General features: G+C 43.8%; 1 protein-coding gene across 2 annotated transcripts in view; it reads right to left on the bottom strand.

Annotated features, from left to right (window-relative positions):
- The window catches only part of LOC110505805 (coiled-coil domain-containing protein 85C-A-like), an 83987-nt gene extending 59667 nt beyond the window's left edge, over positions 1-24320 (bottom strand). For both annotated transcript variants that reach the window (XM_036962788.2, XM_036962790.2), the window contains exon 1: positions 22435-24320. In XM_036962788.2, the coding sequence (XP_036818683.1) occupies positions 22435-23140 (706 nt within the window). In that variant the 5' untranslated portion in view covers positions 23141-24320. The remainder of the gene's footprint in view (positions 1-22434) is intronic.
- Between the last annotated feature and the right edge of the window lie 479 nt (positions 24321-24799).

Here is a 24799-nt window from a genome sequence, read left to right as displayed (position 1 = left end):
CTCTCTCTCTCTCTCTCTCTCTCTCTCTCTCTCTCTCTCTCTCTCTCTCTCTCTCTCTCTCTCTCTACCAGTCTCCTGGGATCAATCGACCGGAGAAAATGTGTCTGTTGCTATGGCATTTCCACAACTATCACCTCGTAGCCATGAGAGACCAGCCAATCCCGGCCTCCCGCTCCCCTTTGACCTCCTTTTCCATCCAATAAGGTCACTCTCTCCACATGGTCAGGGGATGGGGAGAGAGAGAAGAGATAGAGGGGGGAGAAAGGAGAGATAGAGGAGAGATAGAGGCAGGATAGAGGAGAGATAGAGGAGAGATAGAGGGGGAGAAGGAGAGATAGAGGAGAGATAGAGGCAGGATAGAGGAGAGATAGAGGAGAGATAGAGGGGGGAGAAGGAGAGATAGAGGAGAGATAGAGGCAGGATAGAGGAGAGATAGAGGAGAGATAGAGGGGGAGAGAAAGGAGAGATAGAGGCAGGAGAGATAGAGGCAGGATAGAGGAGAGATAGAGGGGGAGAGAAAGGAGAGATGGAGGAGAGATAGAGGCAGGATAGAGGAGAGATAGAGGGGGGAGAGAAAGAAAAGAGAAATATGAAAATCTCATAACAAAACGTACCCCATGAAACTCTATGCCTCCACATGACTAGCTAGCTCATTAATTTAATCAGAACAGCCCACATTCTACTGCTGGAGAGCACAGAGCAGACACAGAAAGTTATGTAGGGTGCACACACACGCACACACACAAACAGACACACACGTGTCTATTTATTTACCTAACGCTGATTTCATATTTCCGATAGGGCCTCTGCTGAGACTGCTCTAGTAAAGTTAACTATTTCCTTGTTGTCTCAAACCCTACAGGTGTGTTCATGCAACGGAATGCTTGGGGATTTGGGAATACAAACTAATTCCTGTTGTAATGTGACAGCCAGACTAAGAAGTCCTATTGGGAAGAGCCCACGTTGTCACAATGTTGCGGTTTTGTTTCCTGGGTGTGTCCCTTTCACACAGTGATACCCAGTAATATCCAACTTCCTCAATTGTCTGCAGGAATGTGGAATGTGGTGGATCCTAACACACACACACAGTTGACGTGATGACCCTGACCGTGAGAATTTCTCCTACCTCTCTGTCAATAAACCAGAACCACTGGGTACCTACCTGTGTATGGCTAGCCTGGTCCCAGATCTCAGTGTGCTTCCGCCAACTCTTAGGACATCACAATAATAGTCTAACGAGTTGAGCTAAAAACATATACAGATCTGGAACCAGGCTAGCACTAAACCAGCGTCTGTTTTTTGTATTTGGACTTTGCTGTGAAATCTGAGTTTTAATGTGGCTCTCAAGATCAACAAAGCAATATTTCCTTCCATGAACTAGAACAGTCTTACAACAAAGTCGAAATAGTCCAACCTACCATTGGCAAACATTGCTAAATGAGCCAATATTATAGAGCCCTTCCGATATTATAGAGCCCTCCTGTTATTAGAGCCCTCCTGATCCTGATATTATAGACCCCTCCTGATATTATAGATCCCTCCTGATATTATAGAGCCCTCCCGATATTATAGACCCCTCCTGATATTATAGACCCCTCCTGATATTATAGACCCCTCCTGTTATTATAGACCCCTCCTGTTATTATAGACCCCTCCTTATATTATAGATCCCTCCTGATATTATAGACCCCTCCTGATATTATAGAGCCCTCCTGATATTATAGACCCCTCCTTATATTATAGACCCCTCCTGATATTATAGACCCCTCCCGTTATTATTTTAGGCAATTCTTATTTTCAATGACGGCCTAGGAACAGTGGGTTAACTGCCTGTTCAGGGGCAGAACGACAGAACGACAGCTCGGGGGTTTGAACTTGCAACCTTGCGGTTACTAGTCCAACGCTCTAACCATTAGGCTACCCTGCCGCCCCCGTTATTATAGACCCCTCCTGATATTATAGAGCCCTCCTGAGATAGAGAATGAGAAATCTGCGATATTCAAACAAATTGTGATATTCATATAGTTTCCATCTGGAGAGTCGTGTTTGGATTTAATGGGTTTCACAATGATACAAATCAATTTCAATATATTTATATTGCTCCCTCCACTCCCACTGTGATACAGATGATAAGAGATGCAGTTTCCCGAGTTTGACAGCTCTGGGAAAATGCATGAAGCAATATTAAAACAATATTGAAGTAATATAATATTATGATTATTAAGGCTCTCATATGGATCTATTATAAAATAATTGAAAACCAAATGTTGTTTGGCTTAAGTAAAGGAGTTATTCTGGGATGGTCTCCAGCGATGCACACACATACACATACAGACTCGCAAACACAAACAAACACACACATGGGCAGACAGAGAGTGAAGTCAGACCAACTGGCCTAGTTTACCAGCTGATCAGGTCCTGTAGCCGAGCGTTACTGCAACTAGTCATGGTGAGAGACAGACAGGGGAGTTTGAGGAAATAGAGACGGGGTTTTCCTTTTCCTTTTTGTAAGTTGCATGTCTCTGTCTTGCATTCTCTGATCCTAGATCAGCAACCCTACTCTGAGACTTTTTATGACAACAGGTCCTGATGATCTATCGCTGTCTCACCCAGCCTGCCTCCCCTGTCTCGGTGTCTGGGTCTAGAAGACGCTCAGGCAAAAACATCCCAGTAATCTGAAACCTCAGCCTCCCTGTTGACTCTGGCTCCATGTCCATCTGTCCAACCCTCCACATGCAGACACTGTGGGATGAGGCCTCTCTCTGTGTGTGTGTGTGTGTGTGTGTGTGTGTGTGTGTGTGTGTGTGTGTGTGTGTGTGTGTGTGTGTGTGTGTGTGTGTGTGTGTGTGTGTGTGTGTGTGTGTGTGTGTGTGTGTGTGTGTGTGTGTGTGCGCGTGCGTGCGTCCAATTACTGGCCAAGATTTAAGGGAATCCTTAGAGACAAAACCTTGTGTTCTCCATCTGTTAAATAAAAGAGGTTACTCTCCCTTCAGACAGTACAACTATTCTTACCCAGTCTTTCATTGGCTCACACCCACAAAGGCAGTCTTTCATTGGCTCACACCCACACCCAATAACAACACAGCTTTCTCTTCTCTGTCTCTTCTCTCTCTGGGCTGTGAACAGCTCCAGGCCAGCTGAGCACTAACATGCTAGCTGTAACAATAAAACACACACACACACACTCACACAGGGCCAAGAGGAATTCCATTCACATAAACAAGAAGCATCATCTCAGGGGAAGACTGAAAGGATATTCATTGATCCATCCATGTATTCATCCATATGTTCATCCATTCATCCATCCTTTCATTCAGTGGCTCAGACAACCCAAGTCTCCCCATCAACAAATACACAGCCTTCTTCAATGTAAACACATCACCCCACTTTGTCTGTGGAATGCTTATCAAACCCCTCATGGTTTGAAGAATGAATAACAAGCTATGATTGGACCAGACTGCCGAATAACAGGCAATTAACAAACTGACGACAAACTAGGAAATGTAGAAAAAAACTCCCCATCCAGGTCCTCTGCCCCCAAAGGTTTTAATAGACGTTGTAGCATGAGTCTCCCAATAAAAACGCTGGACATTGTGTCTCCCAATCGTCTACGAAACTCTCCAAGAAAACTCTAGAATCATCTAAGAACAGTTTTTCTCCCTCTACATGGTGGCTCTCTGTGAGGCCTGGGTATGGACAGGCCAATGACAGGCTGATGTAGCAGTCAACACCGGACCAGCCGAGGTGTGTCTGCCTCCCAAATGGCACCCTATTCCTTTTATAGTGCACTGCTTTTGAACAGGGCCCATAGGGCTATTCAGCTTTATTCTTATGGGGGCCAGATGTAAAAAAATATATATATATTTTTTTTAAAAAAGGTTATTTGCAGGGGGGGCCGGACATTTTCTACATGTGATTATTATTTGAAACAACTGTATAAAAAGCAACAGACAACCACCAATAAAGAGCTTTTCTTCAAATGAAATGTTGCTCAACGTAATCAGGAAAGAAGTGGAGGTGGAGTCGAGGTGCAACTCTCGCTCATCATCATTTTGTTTTATGAAGCTTTTAATAGTTTCAATAAAAGTAATTAGGTGATTTAAAAATGATCTGAAACTATGCATCTCAATCAATTACAAAGATATGGCAAATCAGGTCATTCCAAATTCCAGTCTGAAATAAGTATGCTTTGAATTAATTTCCCTCAGTCATTAGGTGTCACATTCTTTTCGAATGAGTCGTTGTGAGCATCAGAGAGGGGAACAGAGACATGTATGTGTTCCTGAGAGTCGTAGCTTTCAGGAATGGGGTCAAAAGATTCATAGGAAGAAAAAGGAATCAACATGCCACATAGACCAGGGGCTCCCAAAGTGTTTCACTCAGGCCCCCCTTCCAGCATTGTGGAACATATATCACACAGTGGCAAAAACCATCAAGCGCTGTGATGAAACTGGCTCTCATGAGGACCGGCACAGGAAAGGAAGACTCAGAGTTAGAGTAACAGACACATCTCAACATCAACTCTTCAGAGGAGACTGCTTGAATCAGGCCTTCATAGTCGAAATGCTGCAAAGGAAAAACACTACTAAAGGACACCAATAAGAGGCTTGGTTTTGCCAAGAAACACAAGCAATGGGCATTAGACTGGTGGAAATATGTCCAAATGTGAGATTTTTGGTTCCAACCGCCGTGTCTTTGTGAGACGCAGAGTAGATGAACAGATGATCTCATCATGTGTGGTTCCCACCATAAAGCATGGAGGAGGAGGTGTGATGGTGTGGGGGTGCTTTGCTGGTGACACTGTCGATGATTTATTTAGAATTCAAGGTACACTTAACCAGAATGGCTACCATAGAATTCTGCAGTGATAGGCCATCCCAACTGGTTTGCGCTTAGAGGGACTATCATTTGTTTTTTTATCAGGACGATGACCCAAAACACACCTCCAGGCTGAGTAAGGGCTATTTTACCAAGGAGACTGATGAAGTGTTTGTATCATATGACCTGGCCTCCACAATCACCCAACCTCAACCCAACTGATATGGCTTGGGATGACTTGGACCGCAGAGTGAAGAAAAATCGGCCAACAAGTGCTCAGCATATGTGGGAACTCCTTCATGACTGTTGGAAAAGCATTCCGCATGAAGCTGGTTGAGAGAATGCCAAGAGTGTGCAGAGCTGTCATCAAGGCAAAGGGGGTCTACTTTGAAGAATCTAAAATGTTTTGGTTACTACATGATTGCATATGTGTTATTTCATAGTTTTGATGTCTTCAATAATATTCAATAATGTAGAAAATAGTAAAAATAAAGAAACCCTTGAAGTAGGCGTGTCCAAACTTTTGACTGGTACTGTATATATTTTGTATTATTATTTTGGGGGGAGGGGACCACTGCTACAGTTTGGGAACCACTGCTAACCACCATAGTGCTTGTCATTTTGGCACTGAACATCGGGTTTTGACTGGGATTTTTTTTTATGATCATCTACTAATGGTCAGAATTTTTCAAAGGGCTAGTATAAATTAATAAACGGGATCTGGCCCATTGAGACAATTGAGACATGGATTGTGTATGTGTGCCATTCAGAGGAGAGAATGGGCAAGACTAAATATTTGAGTGCCTTTAAATGGGGTATGGTAGTAGGTGCCAGGCACACCGGTTTGTGTCAAGAACTGCAACGCTGCTGGGTTTTTCACGCTCAACCGTTTCCTGCGTGTATCAAGAATGGTCCACCACCCAAAGGACATCCAGCCAACTTCACACAACTGTGGGAAGCATTGGAGTCAACATGGGCCAGCATCCCTGTGGAACGCTTTCAACACCTTGTAGAGTCCATGCCCCGACGAAGGCTGTTCTGAGAGCAAAAGGAGAGGGGGGGTGCAACTCAACATTAGGAAGGTGTCCTTGATGTTATGTAAACTCAGAGTAGGTAGGATACATATACCAGTAGATACATAACTGGGTACTTATATTGCTACATTCAAGAAAACCAGCTCACATCCTCAGCAGTTCTGATTTGTTGATTATAGAATTACAGAATTCTGGGAAAATGACATCTGCTTCTGGTTTGTGCCGTTGGTTCCAGAACGTTCCGTAGACGTTTGGCAGATGGATAAGCTTTGATCTCTGTCACAGTTTCATGTTACTGACCCAAAAACGCATGACTAAACATGTATAACCCACCAGTGGCATGATGGGTTATACAACACAGCAGAGGCCTAGGTATGGATGACCTGGTGAGTACAGGGGCATACACAAGGCATGGAGATTACAGGGTCACACAAGATATATGGCTTCCTGAAAGATGGATGTGGGATTCATGTCATATTCCCTATATAGTGCACTACTTCTGACCACTGCTAGAACACTATGTAGGCAATAGGATGCCATTTGTGACGCAGCCAATGACTCCTCATGGGATCTTAAAGGATCAAAACAATGGGATTATATCACATCCAGAAATGAGCAACATGACCACCAAACACTCAATGAGCCTAATACTAATTTGAGATCTGTGCTTCAGTGCAAGTAAGACATTGATGTCAATTGGAGATTTGAAAGAAATAGTCAGTTATACTGTATGTATGGTTCTAACATAATGATTCAGCCTGAAGACCCTAACTTTTGTACCAGTCAAAAGGCTGATGATCTAAGCCAAGCTGACAGTCTCCAGATCCTCATCCTCTATAATAATCATCTCGTTGAATGTCCTTTTAGAATAGAGCTTATCTGGGCTCTGGAGATGCTCTCTCTGTGCCTTGCACCCGTACTGAATTGCCTAACCCCACGTAGCGTGCCCTAACCCTTGGTAAATGTGTGCCCTCTACTCCTACTGGAAACCCCAAGAGAGTCTCTCTCTCTCTCTCTTCTCTGTCTCACCCTCTACCCCTACTAGAAACCCCAGGAGACTCTCTCTCTCTTCTCTCTCTCTCTTTCTCACCCTCTACTCCTACTGGAAACCCCAGGAGACTCTCTCTCACCACTCTCTCTCTCTTCTCTCTCTCTCTCTCTTCTCTCTCTCTCTCTCACCCTCTACCCCTACTAGAAACCCCAGGAGACTCTCTCTTGTCTCTCTCTCTCTCACCCTCTACTCCTACTGGAAACCCCAGGAGACTCTCTCTCTTCTCTCTCTCTCTCTTCTCTCTCACCCTCCACTCCTACTGGAAACCCCAGGAGACTCTCTCTCTCTTCTCTCTCTCTCTCTTCTCTCTCTCACCCTCTACCCCTACTAGAAACCCCAGGAGACTCTCTCTCTCTCTCTTCTCTCTCTCTCTCTTCTCTAGAAACCGCAGGAGACTCTCTCTCTCTATTCTCTCTCTCTTCTCTCTCTCACCCTCTACCCCTACTAGAAACCCCAGGAGACTCTCTCTCTCTCTTCTCTCTCTCACCCTCTACCCCTACTAGAAACCCCAGGAGACTGGCTAGCTGGGGGGTCTGGATGGTCTCATTTCTAGACGCCCTCCTGATTGAAATGTTCCTGCCTTTCCAGATGAACAGAGCCACAGAATTACAGTCAGAGAGAAATATAGAGGCTGTAACTGCCGATTCATTCAACAATGACTTACGGACAATTTGACTGTCGTAAAACAATAACAGACACACACTATAGTGTATGCATACAAACACACACAAAAAGAGGGCCGCAGCTGTATATAGCAGTTTTGGCACGAGACTGACTGGCTGGATAGTGTGACATATTTGAAAAGCTTTTCATTTCATTGCTGTGTCTGGATGTGTATTGACTTTCCCATTAAGCCTAATCGTTGTGGGTTTCAGAATGATTTATGCCGCTATGTGCCAAGGTGGGCTAAGTGAGTCGGGAGAATGAAAGCAATAATACAAAATACTGTATGTACAGAAACACTTTATTAAACATCTATCCACACATACAGTGCCTTCGGAAAGTATTCACTCATTGACTTTTCCCACATTTTGTTACGTTACAGCCTTATTCTAAAATGGATTTCAAAAGAATTATCCTCAGCAATCTACACACAATATTCCATTATGACAAAGTGAAAACAGGTTTTCAATATTTTTACAAATTAAAAAAAAATTCTAATAAGAAATACCTTATTTATGTAAGAATCCATGTAAGTATCCAATTGTATGTAAGTATCCAATTAATTGGACATGATTTGGAAAGGCACACACCTGTTTATATAAGGTCCCACAGTTGACAGTGCATGTCAGAGTAAAAACCAAGCTATGAGGTCAAAGGAATTGTCCGTAGAGCTCTGAGACAGGATTATGTCAAGGCATTGATCTGGGGAAGGTTAACAAAAAAATGTCTGCAGAATTGAAGGTCCCCAAGAACACCGTGGCCTCCGTCATTCTTAAATGGAAGAAGTTTGGAACCACCAAGACGAGAGCTGGCCGCCCGGCCAAACAGAGCAATCAGTGGAGAAGGGTCTTGGTCAGGGAGTTGACCAATCAGGCCTTTATGGTAGAGTGACCAGCGGAAGCCACTCCTCAGTAAAAGGCACATGACAGCCTGCTTGGAGTTTGGAAAAGGTACCAAAAGATTCTCAGACCATTTTTTTTTTACATAAAAAAAAAAGTGTACTTATTTAACTAGGCAAGCCAGTTAAGAACAAATTATTATTTACAATGACGGCGTACCCCAGCCAAACCCTACCCGGCCAAACCCTACCCCAGCCAAACCCTAACCCAAACGACGCTGGGCCAATTGTGCACCGCTCTATGGCACTCCCAATCATGGCCGGTTGTGATACAGCCTGGAATCAAACCAGGGTCTGTAGTGACGCCTCTAGCACTGCAATACAATGCCTTAGACCACAGTGCCACTCGGAAGCCCCCAAAACAAGATTCTCTGGTCTGATGAAACCAAGATTGAACTCTTTGGCCTGAACGCCAAGTGTCACATCTGGAGGAAACCTGGTACCATCCCTACGGTCAACATCATGATGATTATCACTTGGCTGGGAAACAACATCAGATTTAGGATAAATAGCGTCAGCGTAGATGAGGTCCATAAATTGACATCCACATGTTTTATATAAATCCAAAGACTGTTCTGAGACTTAACAGTGCCATATGGTGACATGGTTCATAGGAGAACATAAGACTACAGTATTTACTGTTGTGGGTTCAAGCCAGGCCACATTCTCCTATTACTGTACATACTGTAGGTCATGGGATGTTTGAATAGACTCAATGTTCAAGCTTTCAAGGTTAATGTTCCCATTTAGTTCAAGACATTCTTTCAAAAATACTGAATAAGATTTCTGCAATCAAGAAATAATCAAGATTATTCATTTTTCCCCCAGATATTTTATTTATTTTGATCTGCCACAGGGGGTCATAACGCACAAATGTTATGGGTGACTGGGAGAGAGAGAGAAATTGGGAGAGAGAGAGAGAGAGAGAGAGAGAGAAACTGGGAGAGAGAGAGAGAGAGACTGGGAGAGAGAGACTGGGAGAGAGAGAGACTGGGAGAGAGAGCGAGACTGGGAGAGAGAGAGAGACTGGGAGAGAGAGAGAGACTGGGAGAGAGAGAGAGAGAGACGGAGAGAGAGAGAGACTGGGAGAGAGAGAGAGACTGGGAGAGAGAGCGAGACTGGGAGAATGAGAGAGAGACAGGGAGAGAGAGAGAGACTGGGAGAGAGAGAGAGACTGGGAGAGAGAGAGACTGGGAGAATGAGACAGAGTGAGGGAAGAAAACTTTTTCTTAACCGATGTTGCCATGGCAACTCAAAGTGAAACAAGCAGTACGCCGTGCAGAAATATGTTATCTTGATCTGCAAGTAGATCCTTCAAAGTACATCCCTTTTTGAGACATTTACACCACTATCATAGAATAGGACAGCAGCAAAGAGAGGAGGGATATAAATGGTGGGAGGGAGAGAGAAGGAGAATGTAGTGAAAACAGCAAAAGGGAATGAAGCAGATAAATGGTGCTAGCAACCCCAGTCACATAGATTACCCAGAATACATCGTGTTAGCCTTGATTTTAGCACATCATACATAACTCCATTTATTTGGATAAAAAGACTCTACTAAACTAACATATTACGTAGCCAACCCCAAGGTTATGGGTTTGATTCTCACATGGGTCACATACAGCTCAACATCCTAACTAAACTCAGTGTGCAGGTGAGAGACGGGTTTCTCACATTGAGCCATCATTATAACGTGAGTTGATGAATATATAACGCTACTGTATAGTTAATGAGGAAGTGACCTATATGGTGTAACATTTCAATTAAAACCACCGGTGTGTTTATTCAAACAAACAGACGCATACTAGGACTAACTGTCTCCTGTGTTACTGAAGGACGTTTTATAGAGAATGTCACCAATGTCAGGTATGTGTTAGTTGAAGCTACCTAGATTCAAATTCAAACTCTTCGCCAACTGATAACAGCCACTGTAAAAAGTATTATCTCGAGAGAGGTATCCTTGGTTGTTCACAAGGGTGGGGCCTGAGTGTGGCATTGTGCAGATTGCCTTTAGACCTTGGTCAAATACATTATGTATGAGAAAAGATTTGATTTGCCATGGTTTAAGCTCTCTCCATCGCCAACCCAGCTAGCCAGAGAGAGACAGTCACCACTCAGGACCGGGAAGGAGAAACTGGACACAGCCAAACCTCTCTCTCCCTCCTTCTCCCTCCCTCTCTCTCTCTCTCTCCCTCGCTCCCTCCCTCCCTCCCTCCCTCTCTCTCTCTCTCTCCCTCTCCCTCTTTCCCTCCCTCTCTCCCTCTCTCCCTCTCTGGGTACTAGTGTTGCACAGTATACCTGTACCACGGTAATATTACGGTATCAAAACATCATGATACTTATGAAACTAACTTTTTGTAATACTGTAGTACTGTTTCATGTGATACTACTGACTTTTTCAGCCCTACACTCTTAGAAAAGGGGTTCCAGAAGGGTTCTTCGGCTGTCCCCATAGGATAACCCAGTTCTGGTTTTGGGTTCCATGTAGAACCCTCTGTCGAAAGGGTATTACATGGAATCAAAAGGGGATCTTCAAAGGGTTATCCTATGGGGGCAGCCGAAGAACCCTTTCAGGTTCTAGATAGCAAAACAAATTCTAAGAATGTGCCGATGTAAAGAACTTGCTGGCGCTTGTTCTAAAATGTTTATAAAGTCACTTCTGTTTATAAATTCAGCATATTTCATCAACAGCCACTAGACTATTGTATGTACAGGTACAATAATATCCACTTCACTCACCTGCACATCACCACGTAATCAACCAGACAATCAACCAGACGTATCCCATACCAGCCCTCACTCACCTGTTCATCACCACGTAATCAACCAGACGTATCCCATACCAGCCCTCACTCACCTGTTCATCACCACGTAATCAACCAGACGTATCCCATACCAGCCCTCACTCACCTGTTCATCACCACGTAATCAACCAGACGTATCCCATACCAGCCCTCACTCACCTGCACATCACCACGTAATCAACCAGACAATCAACCAGACGTATCCCATACCAGCCCTCACTCACCTGTTCATCACCACGTAATCAACCAGACGTATCATACCAGCCCTCACTCACCTGTTCATCACCACGTAATCAACCAGACGTATCCCATACCAGCCCTCACTCACCTGTTCATCACCACGTAATCAACCAGACGTATCATACCTGCCCTCACTCACCTGTTCATCACCACGTAATCAACGAGACGTATCCCATACCAGCCCTCACTCACCTGTTCATCACCACGTAATCAACCAGACGTATCCCATACCAGCCCTCACTCACCTGTTCATCACCACGTAATCAACCAGACGTATCCCATACCAGCCCTCACTCACCTGCTTCTCTCTGTCCACTCTTCACATCATCTACCTGCCCTCACTCACCTGCACATCAACACGTAATCAACCAGACGTATCCCATACCAGCCCTCACTCACCTGTTCATCACCACGTAATCAACCAGACGTATCCCATACCAGCCCTCACTCACCTGTTCATCACCACGTAATCAACCAGACGTATCCCATACCAGCCCTCACTCACCTGCACATCAACACGTAATCAACCAGACGTATCCCATACCAGCCCTCACTCACCTGTTCATCAACACGTAATCAACCAGACGTATCCCATACCAGCCCTCACTCACCTGTTCATCACCACGTAATCAACCAGACGTATCCCATACCAGCCCTCACTCACCTGTTCATCACCACGTAATCAACCAGACGTATCCCATACCAGCCCTCACTCACCTGTTCATCACCACGTAATCAACCAGACGTATCCCATACCAGCCCTCACTCACCTGCACATCAACACGTAATCAACCAGACAATCAACCAGACGTATCCCATACCAGCCCTCACTCACCTGTTCATCACCACGTAATCAACCAGACAATCAACCAGACGTATCCCATACCAGCCCTCACTCACCTGTTCATCACCACGTAATCAACCAGACAATCAACCAGACGTATCCCATACCAGCCCTCACTCACCTGTTCATCACCACGTAATCAACCAGACGTATCCCATACCAGCCCTCACTCACCTGTTCATCACCACGTAATCAACCAGACAATCAACCAGACGTATCCCATACCTGCCCTCACTCACCTGTTCATCACCATCACCACGTAATCAAGCCCTCACTCACCTGTTCATCTATTCCTCATCAGTTTTTAAAATATAATTAAGCCGTGATGTCGAGGGGGGATGCAGACCCTGATGAGTCTTCTGTTGTTCCATTTGTTCCATTGGAGCAGCGTGCAGAGCAAGCAATGTTAATAAACTTGTTCAGCCATGTTACCTAGCTAGCTAACAAGCTATTATCTTGACATTAGGTCCAGGCACATTTGATTGGCACAGGAAAAAAGGAAAAGGGTCTGCTACTCATGAGATATGCTTCAAACGGTAGCATTCATATAGGCCTAATGTAAGCCTGAACTACAGTGCCTTCGGAAAGTATCCAGATCACTTGATTTTTTCCACGTGTTTAGGTTACAGCTTTATTCTAGAGGGGATTAAATAAAAAACATATCCTCAGCGATCTACACACAATAACCCATTATGGCATCACAATACCCCATAATGGCATCACAATACCCCATAATGGCATCACAATACCCCATAATGGCATCACAATACCCCATAATGACATCACAATACCCCATAATGACAAAGCAAAAACAGGTTTTTAGAAATATTTGCAAATGTATTACAAATAAAAACAGAAATACCTTATCTACATAAGTATTCAGACCCTTTGCTATGAGACTCGAAATTGAGCTCAGGTGCATCCTGTTTCCATTGATCATCCTTGAGATGTTTCTACAACTTGATTGGAGTCCACCTGTGGTAAATTCATTTGATTGGACATGATTTGGAAAGGCACACACCTGTCTATATAAGGTCCCACAGTTGACTGTGCATGTCAGAGCAAAAAGCAAGCCATGAGGTCGAAGGAATTATCCGTAGAGCTCCAAGACAGGATTTTCCCTTACTGCCACATTGGCTTATATTATTATGCATGTACTGTATATATCCCATTCCTCCAGCCAAATTACATATAGGCCTTTGAAAATATGAGCAAATCAGCCATTCTATGCATCATTCTATTATACACTGAAGAGTGTGAAGTTAAAATCAATGTGTTGCATTGAGTAGAAAAACAACCCCCCCCATACTCAGTATCGTGATACTTGGCTTGGTATCGTATTATTAGTACAATGTTGGTATCATGACAACACTAGTGGGAACCAAAGAAAGAGTGGGGGGAGAATGGGAGAGACACTGAGTGCAACAGACAGAGAAAGGGGGGTTTCAGAGTTTGGACAGAGGAGGACAACAACTGCAACAGGGGAAGTGAGGGAAAGAGAAAGAGAGGGGGCAACACAGCAACACAATTAGACCCAACCAAATAATGAGAAAACTAAAATAGAATTACTTGACAAAAATAATTAACAAAAAAACAGAGCAAACTAGAATGCTATTTGGCCCTAATCGGCACCTGACCACTGTGACTGACCCAAGGAAAGCTTTGACTATGTACAGATTCAGTGAGCACAGCCTTGCTATTGAGAAAGGCCGTAGAAGGCAGACCTGGCTCTTAAGAGAAGACAGGCTATGTGCACACTGCCCACAAAATGAGGTGGAAGCTGAGCTGCACTTCCTAACCTCCTGCCCAATGTATGACCATATTAGAGAGACACATTTCCCTCAGATTACACAGATCCACAAAGAATTAGAAAACAAACCCATTTGTGATAAACTCCCATATCTACTGGGTGAAATACCACAGTGTGCCATCACAGCAGCAAGATTTGTGACCTGTTGCCACAAGAAAAGGGCAACCAGTTAAGAACAAACACCATTGTAAATACAACCCATATTTATGTTTATTTATTTTTCCTTTTGCACTTTATATGACATTTGTAATGTCTTTATTATTTTTGGAACTTTTGGGGGTGTAATGTTTACTGTTCATTTTTAATGTTTATTTCACTTTTGTTTATTATCTAGTTCACTTGCTTTGGCAATGTTAACATATGTTTCCCATGCCAATAAAGCCCTTGAATTGAATTGACAGGGGGGAATGAGGGCTTGACAGGGTGGGCGAACAAGTGCAACAGGGAAAGAGAGAGAGAGACAGAGAATAAATGGGAGTAAATGAGTGAGTGAGTGAGTGAGTAAGCGAGTGAAAGAAAGAGACCCATTGATAAACGTTTGGGGGGTAGTGGGTGGAGGAGGAGAAGGGCAGCTGGGAAGCAGGGCACAGAACTGAACACAACAGAGATGGCTGAACAAAGACTTCCACAGGCCCATACAGCCTCACACACAGCCCCCAAGCCTGACTCTATAGTGCCTGATCAAACACATCATCCAGGAAGTGAGCCAGGATCCGAGACAGGGCAAAACCAAACACACAGAGCCATAACACAGAGCACACAGAGCCATAACACAAAGCACACAGAGCCATAACACAGAGCACACAGAGCCATAACACAGAGCACACAGATGCATAACACAGAGCACACAGAGCCATAACACAGAGCCATAACACAGAGCACACAGAGCCATAACACAGAGCACACAGAGCCATAACACAGAGCACACAGAGGCATAACACAGAGCACACAGAGCCATAACACAGAGCACACAGAGCCATAACACAAAGCACACAGAGCCATAACACAGAGCACACAGAGCCATAACACAGAGCACACAGAGCCATAACACAGAGCACACAGAGCCATAACACAGAGCCATAACACAGAGCACACAGCTTTTAACAGCACAAGTGTTCCAGCAGGACCATTAGACAGGAGGACCAAACCACGAGGCAAAGCCATCCAAACACACCATAGTCCTAAGAGCAACCGGAACCCATGCACCAAAAATATCTCAAGGTGCATTAAAAATACAGCATTACTGAATACTGATGATTCTGCCCTAATGGAGGTACTGTAATCAGACACAACCCAACAAAGCTCAGTGCTTTCAGGGCCCCACCACACCTCCCCACTGTACTGCTGGGTGTCTCAGCCAAAGTCAACCTCCCCCTCACCTCCCCTCTCTCCAAACAAGATAAGAGTTATCACTGCACTGCCAACTATGTAGACTGTCTAATCACCTCAAAACGGTGTGAAGTGAACAGAGTAGGGGAAAATATTTAGTCAGTTAAACACTACGACCAAACCCTTTCCTGAAAGGCATTCTTGTTATGGACAAGTTTATTATACCTGATTATCATTATGAAATTATTAAAACAACTTCTAAAGTACATAAGTGAGTGGGAAAGCTTAAGAACAATAGAACAAAAGAGTGAAGTCATTGCAATTCCCAGACTGTAGAAGAGACAACAAAAAAAGCAAGATGGATGGAGAGAGAACCCTTTCAGAGAGAATCCTGTTTAGTCTCATGAGAACGACTGTAAAGCTTTCAGTCCAGTGATGTGTTTTAGTCATAAATAAACATAAAGCTGTGTACTTGCTGATTGACAAGCACCTTAGTGGTGTACAGTAGGTTGTTTATGAGATGGTCTCACACACAAGCACACACACGGCGTGCCACCTTTGCGATAGAACAGGCCTGAATTCTTCAGGGTATTGGAAACATTCCACAGGGATGTTGGTTCATGCCGACGCGATGGCATCACGCAGTTGTTGCAGATTGGATGGCGGTACATTCATGCTGTGAACAGCCCGTTCCATCTCATCTCAAACATGCTCTATTGGTTTGAGGACTGGGGACTGACCAGGCCGGTCAAGTCAACTGAACTCACTGTCATGTTCCAGGCAATGCTTTTCCACTCCTCAATTGTCCAGTGTTGGTGACCGTGTGCCCACTGGAGCCTCGTCTTGTTTTTAGCTGATAGGAGTGGAACCTGGTGTGGTCGTCTGCTGCAATAGCCCATCCGTGACAGTGATCAATGAGTTGTGCGTTCCGAGATAACGTTCTGCACACCACTGTTGTACTGCGCCGTTATTTGTCTGCTTGTGGCCCACCTGTTAGATTGCACGATTATTGCCGTTCTCCTTTGACTTCTCTCATCAAATCAAATCAAATGTATTTATATAGCCCTTCGTACATCAGCTGATATCTCAAAGTGCTGTACGGAAACCCACCCTAAAACCCCAAACAGCAAGCAACGAGCTCTTTTATTCCACATGACGGCCCTTGACTGGATATTTTTTGTTTGTCGCACCACTCTCTGTAAAACCTAATCACTGTCATGCGTGAAAAGACGAGGAGGGCGGGCGTTTCTGAGATACTGGATACGGCTTGCCTGGCACCGACCATCATACCACGCTCAAAGTCGCTTAGGTCACTTGATTTGCCCATTCTAACGTTCAATCAAACAGTAACTGAATGCCTTGATGCCTGTCTGCCTGCTTTATATAGCAACCCATGGCCACATGACTCACTGTCTGTAGGGTAAAGGGGAAAAGTGTACCTAATAAACTGTCTGGTGAGTGTATAACACACACACACACAAGCAGACACACACTGTAACTGTAGGAGGGATGACTGCCACTTTTAAGATGAGAGGAGTGTAAAACACACACACTGCTGTGAGAGAGAGTGCATGCCGCCAAGCCTTTTCCTCCGAGGCAGCGCTGGAATGAATCCTCTGAATTTACAGTCGGACTAATCTCAACAAATGGGCTCTCTCACCATACATATCCCGCTACACACACACACACACACACACACACACACACACACACACACACAGAGAGAGTCTAAAACTGTGACTGATAACCCTCCCACATGGCTCGGCTAGTAAATAAAAGCAGTGGGTAAAACTGACAGCGACACTGTGGCACCTCGTTCCCCTCAGCTACAGCGGCTGATTTAATAGGCCAGAGAGCAGAGAGAACCAATAAACTGGCAAAAACTCTTTGATTGATCTCACCATGACCACTGCATTACTCACAGATGAGAGAATGCTGGAGGAGAAACATTAGTCTTGGTGGGGATAGAATTTCACTGTTAGTCTACACCCATTGTGACACTGTGACAATGAACCAACCAGAATACAACAGCCAGCCAGGCTCTGACCGAGCAGCTTGTGCCAAAACCAGACCACATTCACACAACATGGCACTATGATCAATACAGTTTGTCCATCAGAGTATTATTAACAGAGGCCACATGCAGGGCTGTATGCCCACTGTAACAATGGCTTTGTCACAGCGACCACCAGCTAGTCACAGACCTGACACTGCAAACTTCACACATCGAATCCATTCCAAATGGCATCCTATTCCCTAGTAGTACACTACTTTTGACCAGGGCCCATAGGGCATACCCATAGGGCTCTGGTCAAAAGTAGTGGTCTAAATAGGGAACAGGGTGCCATTTGGGACAGAAACATATTGATTAGCCTTGGCCACATGGACAAAAGAGACACACATCTGTCTCAGTCTGTGCTGTAGCTGTATTAAGGAGACGGTCTGTACTGTAGCTGTATTGAGGAGATGGTCTGTACTGTAGCTGTATGGAGGAGAAGGTCTGTACTGTAGCTGTATTGATGAGATGGTCTGTACTGTAGCTGTATTGAGGAGACGGTCTCTACTGTAGCTGTATGGAGGAGATCGTCTGTACTGTAGCTGTATTGATGAGATGGTCTGTACTGTAGCTGTATTGTTGAGATGGTCTGTACTGTAGCTGTATTGAGGAGACGGTCTATACTGTAGCTGTATTGAGGAGATGGTCTCTACTGTAGCTGTATGGAGGAGATCGTCTGTACTGTAGCTGTATTGATGAGATAGTCTGTACTGTAGCTGTATGGAGGAGAAGGTCTGTACTGTAGCTGTATTGATGAGATGGTCTGTACTGTAGCTGTATTGAGGAGACGGTCTATACTGTAGCTGTATTGAGGAGACGGTCTATACTGTAGCTGTATTGAGGAGATGGTCTCTACTGTAGCTGTATGGAGGAGATCGTCTGTACTGTAGCTGTATTAATGAGATAGTCTGTACTGTAGCTGTATGGAGGAGAAGGTCTGTACTGTAGCTGTATTGATGAGATGGTCTGTACTGTAGCTGTATTGAGGAGACGGTCTCTACTGTAGCTGTATGGAGGAGATCGTCTGTACTGTAGCTGTATTGAGGAGACGGTCTCTACTGTAGCTGTATTGATGAGATGGTCTGTACTGTAGCTGTATTAATGAGATAGTCTGTACTGTAGCTGTATGGAGGAGAAGGTCTGTACTGTAGCTGTATTGATGAGATGGTCTGTACTGTAGCTGTATTGAGGAGACGGTCTCTACTGTAGCTGTATTGAGGAGACGGTCTCTACTGTAGCTGTATGGAGGAGATTGTCTGTACTGTAGCTGTATTGATGAGATGGTCTGTACTGTAGCTGTATTGTTGAGATGGTCTGTACTGTAGCTGTATTGAGGAGATGGTCTCTACTGTAGCTGTATGGAGGAGATTGTCTGTACTGTAGCTGTATTAATGAGATAGTCTGTACTGTAGCTGTATTAAGGAGACAGTCTGTACTGTAGCTGTATTGATGAGATGATCTGTACTGTAGCTGTATTAAGGAGATGGTCTGTACTGTAGCTGTATTGATGAGATGGTCTGTACTGTAGCTGTATTGAGGAGATGGTCTGTACTGTAGCTGTATTGATAAGACGGTCTGTACTGTAGCTGTATTGATGAGATGGTCTGTACTGTAGCTGTATGGAGGAGATGGTCTGTACTGTAGCTGTATTGTTGAGATGATCTGTACTGTAGCTGTATGGAGGAGACGGTCTGTACTGTAGCTGTATTGAGGAGATGGTCTGTACTGTAGCTGTATGGAGGAGATGGTCTGTACTGTAGCTGTTTGATGAGATGGTCTGTACTGTAGCTGTATTGATGAGATGGTCTGTACTGTAGCTGTCTTGATGAGATGGTCTGTACTGTAGCTGTATTGATAAAACGGTCTGTACTGTAGCTGTATTGAGGAGACAGTCTGTACTGTAGCTGTATTGTTGAGATGGTCTGTATTGATGAGATGTGATGTATGTCCAGCCAACTGTCCTTACTGTAAGAGTAGCATATGGGCCACAGAGTTTATCATCTAGTAAAAAGAGGGGTTGAGGGAATAGGGAGTAGGAATAGTGGAAAGATAGGATAGAGGTAATTTAGAAGTGAGTGGAGAGCAGTGGAGAGCAGTGGATAGCGATAAGTGCATATCTAAGATAAGATAAAGACTTGGTTTATAGGGAGGCTCCATTAGCAGACTGGGTCCTTTCAACTTTTCAACACAGCTAGATTACTATGAAGTTAAACACAGCTTGTCTAAAAGTTGAATACATGTTGACTACTATGAGGCCTGGCGTGGGTCCTACTTAACATGTCAACATATGGACAGTTTGCAGAGCTCAGGCAGTGCACTGTAACAGAAAACTGTACATTATACGCTAATTTGGGGTATAATCAACAGTAAAATACTCTGAAACGTTTTACTGCTGCATACTGAAAATGATGGTGCATTGTGGGAAATGTTGTGGGTGTGGAAAGAATTGCTGTAGTTCCAATGGTACTGGAATTTTTGGAGAGCCAAAAGCCTTTTGACCACTAGTGGGGGTGCATGGTATTGTTGTTTCTTGCTCATTAACATATTTTGAGGCGTGCCTTGTAAGAGGATATATTTGTTGCACTCATGAGTGAGAACGCCGTACCAACTTAACTTATAAGTGGTTATAGTGCCCCATAACTTGTGTAGGGGACAGATTGGCATAGCAGCAGGTCCTAACCCTTTCCTGCAATCAACGACCAAAGGTTCTCTCTTTGCCCTCATGGGTGAAATGTACAAAATTTTAAAAATTCTAAATTAGCTATATATATTTTTTATGTTCTATTCTGAACAGTTTCGTTAAATTTCAGTCTTCTGTGATGTATATAAAGTATAATATTGGGATGAAAACTTAAAATGAAATACATTTGTAATACAAATCTCTTAAATGGTTGAGCATTTTTGGGTCTGTTTTGCATTGTAGTCACTGCCAGTTTAGTAAACCTTTGTTAAGGCCTCTAGAAGTGATACAGAACACCAAATATTTATTAATGTACTGTAATGTGTAAACACTTTACCTAGCAGCCAACCTGCTCTACCAGTCCCTTGTAATTACAGTAAAATACTGTAAAATACAAACCCCTGCCCTCAATGAACCCATTCATTCAATCATTCATTTATTCAGATTATGGTAGCAATTTTTTTTTTTTTTTTTTTACAGTACATTATAATACATTTTATGGTGTGGTACTGGGTGTCATTACACAGTACTTGCTTTGATACTGTATGTATATTACAGTCAGTGTACTGTAATATGAAATACAGAATTAGACTCGCCACTGAGCTGCCTGTAAGCTACTGTCAAATTCATGTTTTTTTTAAATAAAAACCCTGGTGTGGTTCCCACCTTGAAGCATGGAGGAGGAGGTGTGATGGTGTGGGAGTGCTTTTTAGGTGACAGTCTGTGATTTATTTAGAATTCAATGCACACTTAACCAGCATGGCTCCCACAGCATTCTGCAGCGATATTCCATCTCATCTGGTTTGCGCTTAGTGGGACTATAATTTGTTTTTCAACAAGACAATGACCCAAAACACATCTAATTGAGATGGTTTGAGATGAGTTGGACCGCAGAGTGAAGGATAAGCAGCCAACAAGTGCTTAGCATATGTGGGAACTCCTTCAAGACTGTTGGAAAAGCATTCCAGGTGAAGCTGGTGGAGAGAATGCCAAGAGTGTGCAAACCTGTCATCAAGGCAAAAGGTGGCTACTTTGAAGAATCTCAAATTTAAAATATATTTGGATTTGTTTTTGGTTACTACATGATTCCATATGTGTTATTTCATAGTTTTGATGTCTTCACTATTATTCTACAATGTAGAACATAATAAAAATAAAGAAAAACCCTGGAATGAGTAGGTGTGTCACAACTTTTGACTGGTACTGCACCTTGGTGGTCAGGGTGTGTGGAGAGGGGTGAGGGTGGGGAACACACTGGAAATACCCACATCCACATATCTCTACATCTCTTATCTACCATTCAACACTAACAGCAGCAGTAATGTAAACTTCCTCTGAACCCAGTCAGCCACCATGTTATTACTATGTAACAGGGCATGACAGAAAGGCCTAGGAGGTGTTTATGTATAGCATACTAGCTGACTATGAACCGATAAATAAGCATTTGTCACATTTTACATTAGGTTGCACATGAGTCTCTTGTGATATGACATAAGACACAGTGCACGGTGTGGTTATGGGTGCACAGATTAGATTGAAATGCAGACCGCATTCAAGGGTGGGAGGGACATTGTTTTAAGACTGTCTGGTTTTGGGGTGATAGGTCCTTATCAGACTCTCCATGTCTCCTTGTGGACCATTAACAGGTCAGGAGGTCATGATGACCTGGGCATGTTCCAAACTGGCCTTACTCCTTCCTGATAAGACTGCTTTTATCATGATGTCACTGGAACACTCTGATGTCAGAGGTGTGAGTTAAGGGCATCAGTGTGACAAGTGGGGTTCTATAATTCTAGGTTGTGTCCCAGATGGCTTCCTATATAGTGCCCTACAAGACTCAAAACTCATGTATGTTTTTTGGGCAGGGCTTCAATTCAAACCAATTCTATCACACACTTACAAGAAACTTGTGTGCTTGGCTATATGCATATTAAACTCTCATTCACTTTCTCTACTTACACAGCCAGCTAGGGCAGATTTCAGAATAGCTAATATCTGTAGGCTATATATTTAACACATCTGCATTAAAGGACAGCACTAGGCCCCCTACCAACCATTCACACATTGGAGTCCTATATATCAAACTAAAGATGTAGTCTATAAAATGAACATTCCCATCATCTTCAAGAATAAGGTGCACTCTGTAGGGAAACTCACCCACACATATTCTATAATTCATAGGATTTTATGTCTTTCTATGGACTCACCATGCAGTTCATTAGGGATGCTCCTGTGGATGTATGACACCGGCGACAGGTCGTCCATAGACCTCTGCAGGGACGCTATCTTCCCCTCGGCCGGCGTGTGTATGTGGTTGTGGTCAGGACTACCGGCACTGCCGGTGCTGGAGGTACTACTCCCGTCCCCGACGTCCCTAATGGTTCTGGTGCCCCCGTTCAGGTTGGTCAGGCTGGACTGGGAGTCTATAGAACTCCGTGACCCGGCTCCGTTCCTCTCCTCCTCCAACATCAGAATGATCTCCTTCAGTTCAAGGTTCTCCCGCATCACAGAGCCCTGGTTGGCTTCCAGATCCTTCAGCTTCTGATGGTACACCCCGACATCCTTCCACATCAATCCGGCGGTGTAGCGGCCGAAGTGTTGCCACTCCCGAGACAGCGTCTTGCCCTTCTGCCTGTCGTCGTCCAGGAAACAGCAGAGCTCCCGGAGCTCGTGGTTGTCGTCCTGCAGCTTCTGGTTGATCTCCTTGAGGCTGCGGATCTCGTGAAGGTGGACCTGTAGTCTCCGGTTCACGTCTTTCATCATGTTCCCGTGCTCCACCATTAAATTCATTTTCTCGTTATCCGTTCTCCGTAGCTTCCTGATGAGCTCATCTTTTCCGAGCCTAGAGAGCTCCTCGTCCGTGAGTTTGCTCAAGTCATCCAGCAACGGTCCGTCTGGGGCATTTCTGTCCATGTTCCCCTCTTGGTGTTGCGCTTCTACGTGGGTTCGATTGCACTCTAAAGTGTCTATAGGATGTCTAAACCGAGCCTAAACTGTGACTTTGTAAAGAAAATCAAATCCATGATAGATTAAGTTATTCCAATGCGACATGAAGGAAGGATAACGATGAATTCAACAGGCCAGGAATCTGTAGCCTAATAAAAACGCGTTGGAGCTAAGCAAGTGACCCAAATAGGCAGGCAAGTAAGCAGGTAGCAGCCGTACCGTAGATAATCCCCTTGTCAAATTCAGCAAAATCGCATATTTTCGTTTTCAATCCGATAACTGCTCTCAGAGTGGAGTTTGGAGAGACACCGTGCCCGCTTTTACGCACCGGACAGACGGGGAGAGAAGTGGTTCTCTTTGGACATCGGATTCGCCGAATTACTTGAAAGGATCTCCCACAGCCTCGCTGATCCTCAGCAAGCACTGCATCAACTCGCAATGTAAGAGCTTTTGTGTCCACAGCGCAGGTTTGCTTTTAGCCAGGCAATATTCATTCAAAATACAGAAATGTTCACGCTAACAAGCGCATACGAGCTCATAAAGCAATTCCTCCTTTACCAGCAAGGCCGACATGCACTAAAGTGACAGTATTCTGATCAAATGATGTCCTCAATCAAGGCAGCAAGGCTGGAATTCGCCCTCTGATCTCAGCATCCTGTCAGCTTCAAGCTTGACCCAACCAACTCAAGAAGATTTGTTCGGGCGACCAATCAGGGACTAGTAGAAACCAGTAACCTAGTAGTTGGAGCAGGTAGATAAAAGTAGAGCCTTGTAGTTTGACTCCACTGTTCACTCTTCTTAAAGGGCCAGCTGGCAGATTTCACGAGGGGAACTTCTCCCATTTGAGTTTCAGAAAGTAAACTGAAATGCATTTGTTCGTAAAAACAAAAAATGAGTGGGCCTATTTGGAGTGCAAATAAATACGAGGCCATAGGCTACTGGCTAATAATAGAGGTATAACAGAGTAGCCTATGCCTAACTTTGTATGATACTATGATATGTTATGGAATGTGACAAATACACATAGTATATTGTAGAACAATTATTAGCTATGGCTGTAGATACAGATTTAGTGTTTTCTCATGATTTGCCTGTGAGTTTGATGCATAGTTATTATGCATATATGCATATATTCGTCCTCATTCACCCCAACTTAAATTACCACAAGAGTTGACTGTCAGGATTTTCAGGGGGGAGAGGCCACTAAGAACTATAGGCCTATGACATTGATTTTAAAGCTTTAAAGCTTTAAAAATATATATATATTTGTATCATATTTGTACTGTGTACTTGAGCTTGTGTCCTCAAAAGTGACTACACCTCAGCCATTTATAAAACATTTGACCAGAAAGGTGAGATTTGAACCTTTATTGGAGTATGCAGCATTACTAGTTCTTTTTTATGGTCCTCGTGATAAATAATTATATGAGAGGATTATGTAGATTGCATTTTAGATTATATTTAGTTCCTACATTTAAGAGGTTAATAGCTGATCATAAATATTATGATCAATAATAAAATAATGATACAATAATGTGAAAGTTTGATCGTTTACTGAAGTTTAACAAGTTGTGAGGCCATGGGTTGGGGCCACAAGAATATTGTGTGAACCTGTTGCCATCTAGT

Source organism: Oncorhynchus mykiss, chromosome 25 (genome assembly GCF_057628025.1).
Source record: "Oncorhynchus mykiss isolate SJ-2025 chromosome 25, ASM5762802v1, whole genome shotgun sequence".
NCBI lineage: Eukaryota > Metazoa > Chordata > Actinopteri > Salmoniformes > Salmonidae > Oncorhynchus > Oncorhynchus mykiss.
This window is presented reverse-complemented; position numbering and strand designations above follow the sequence as displayed.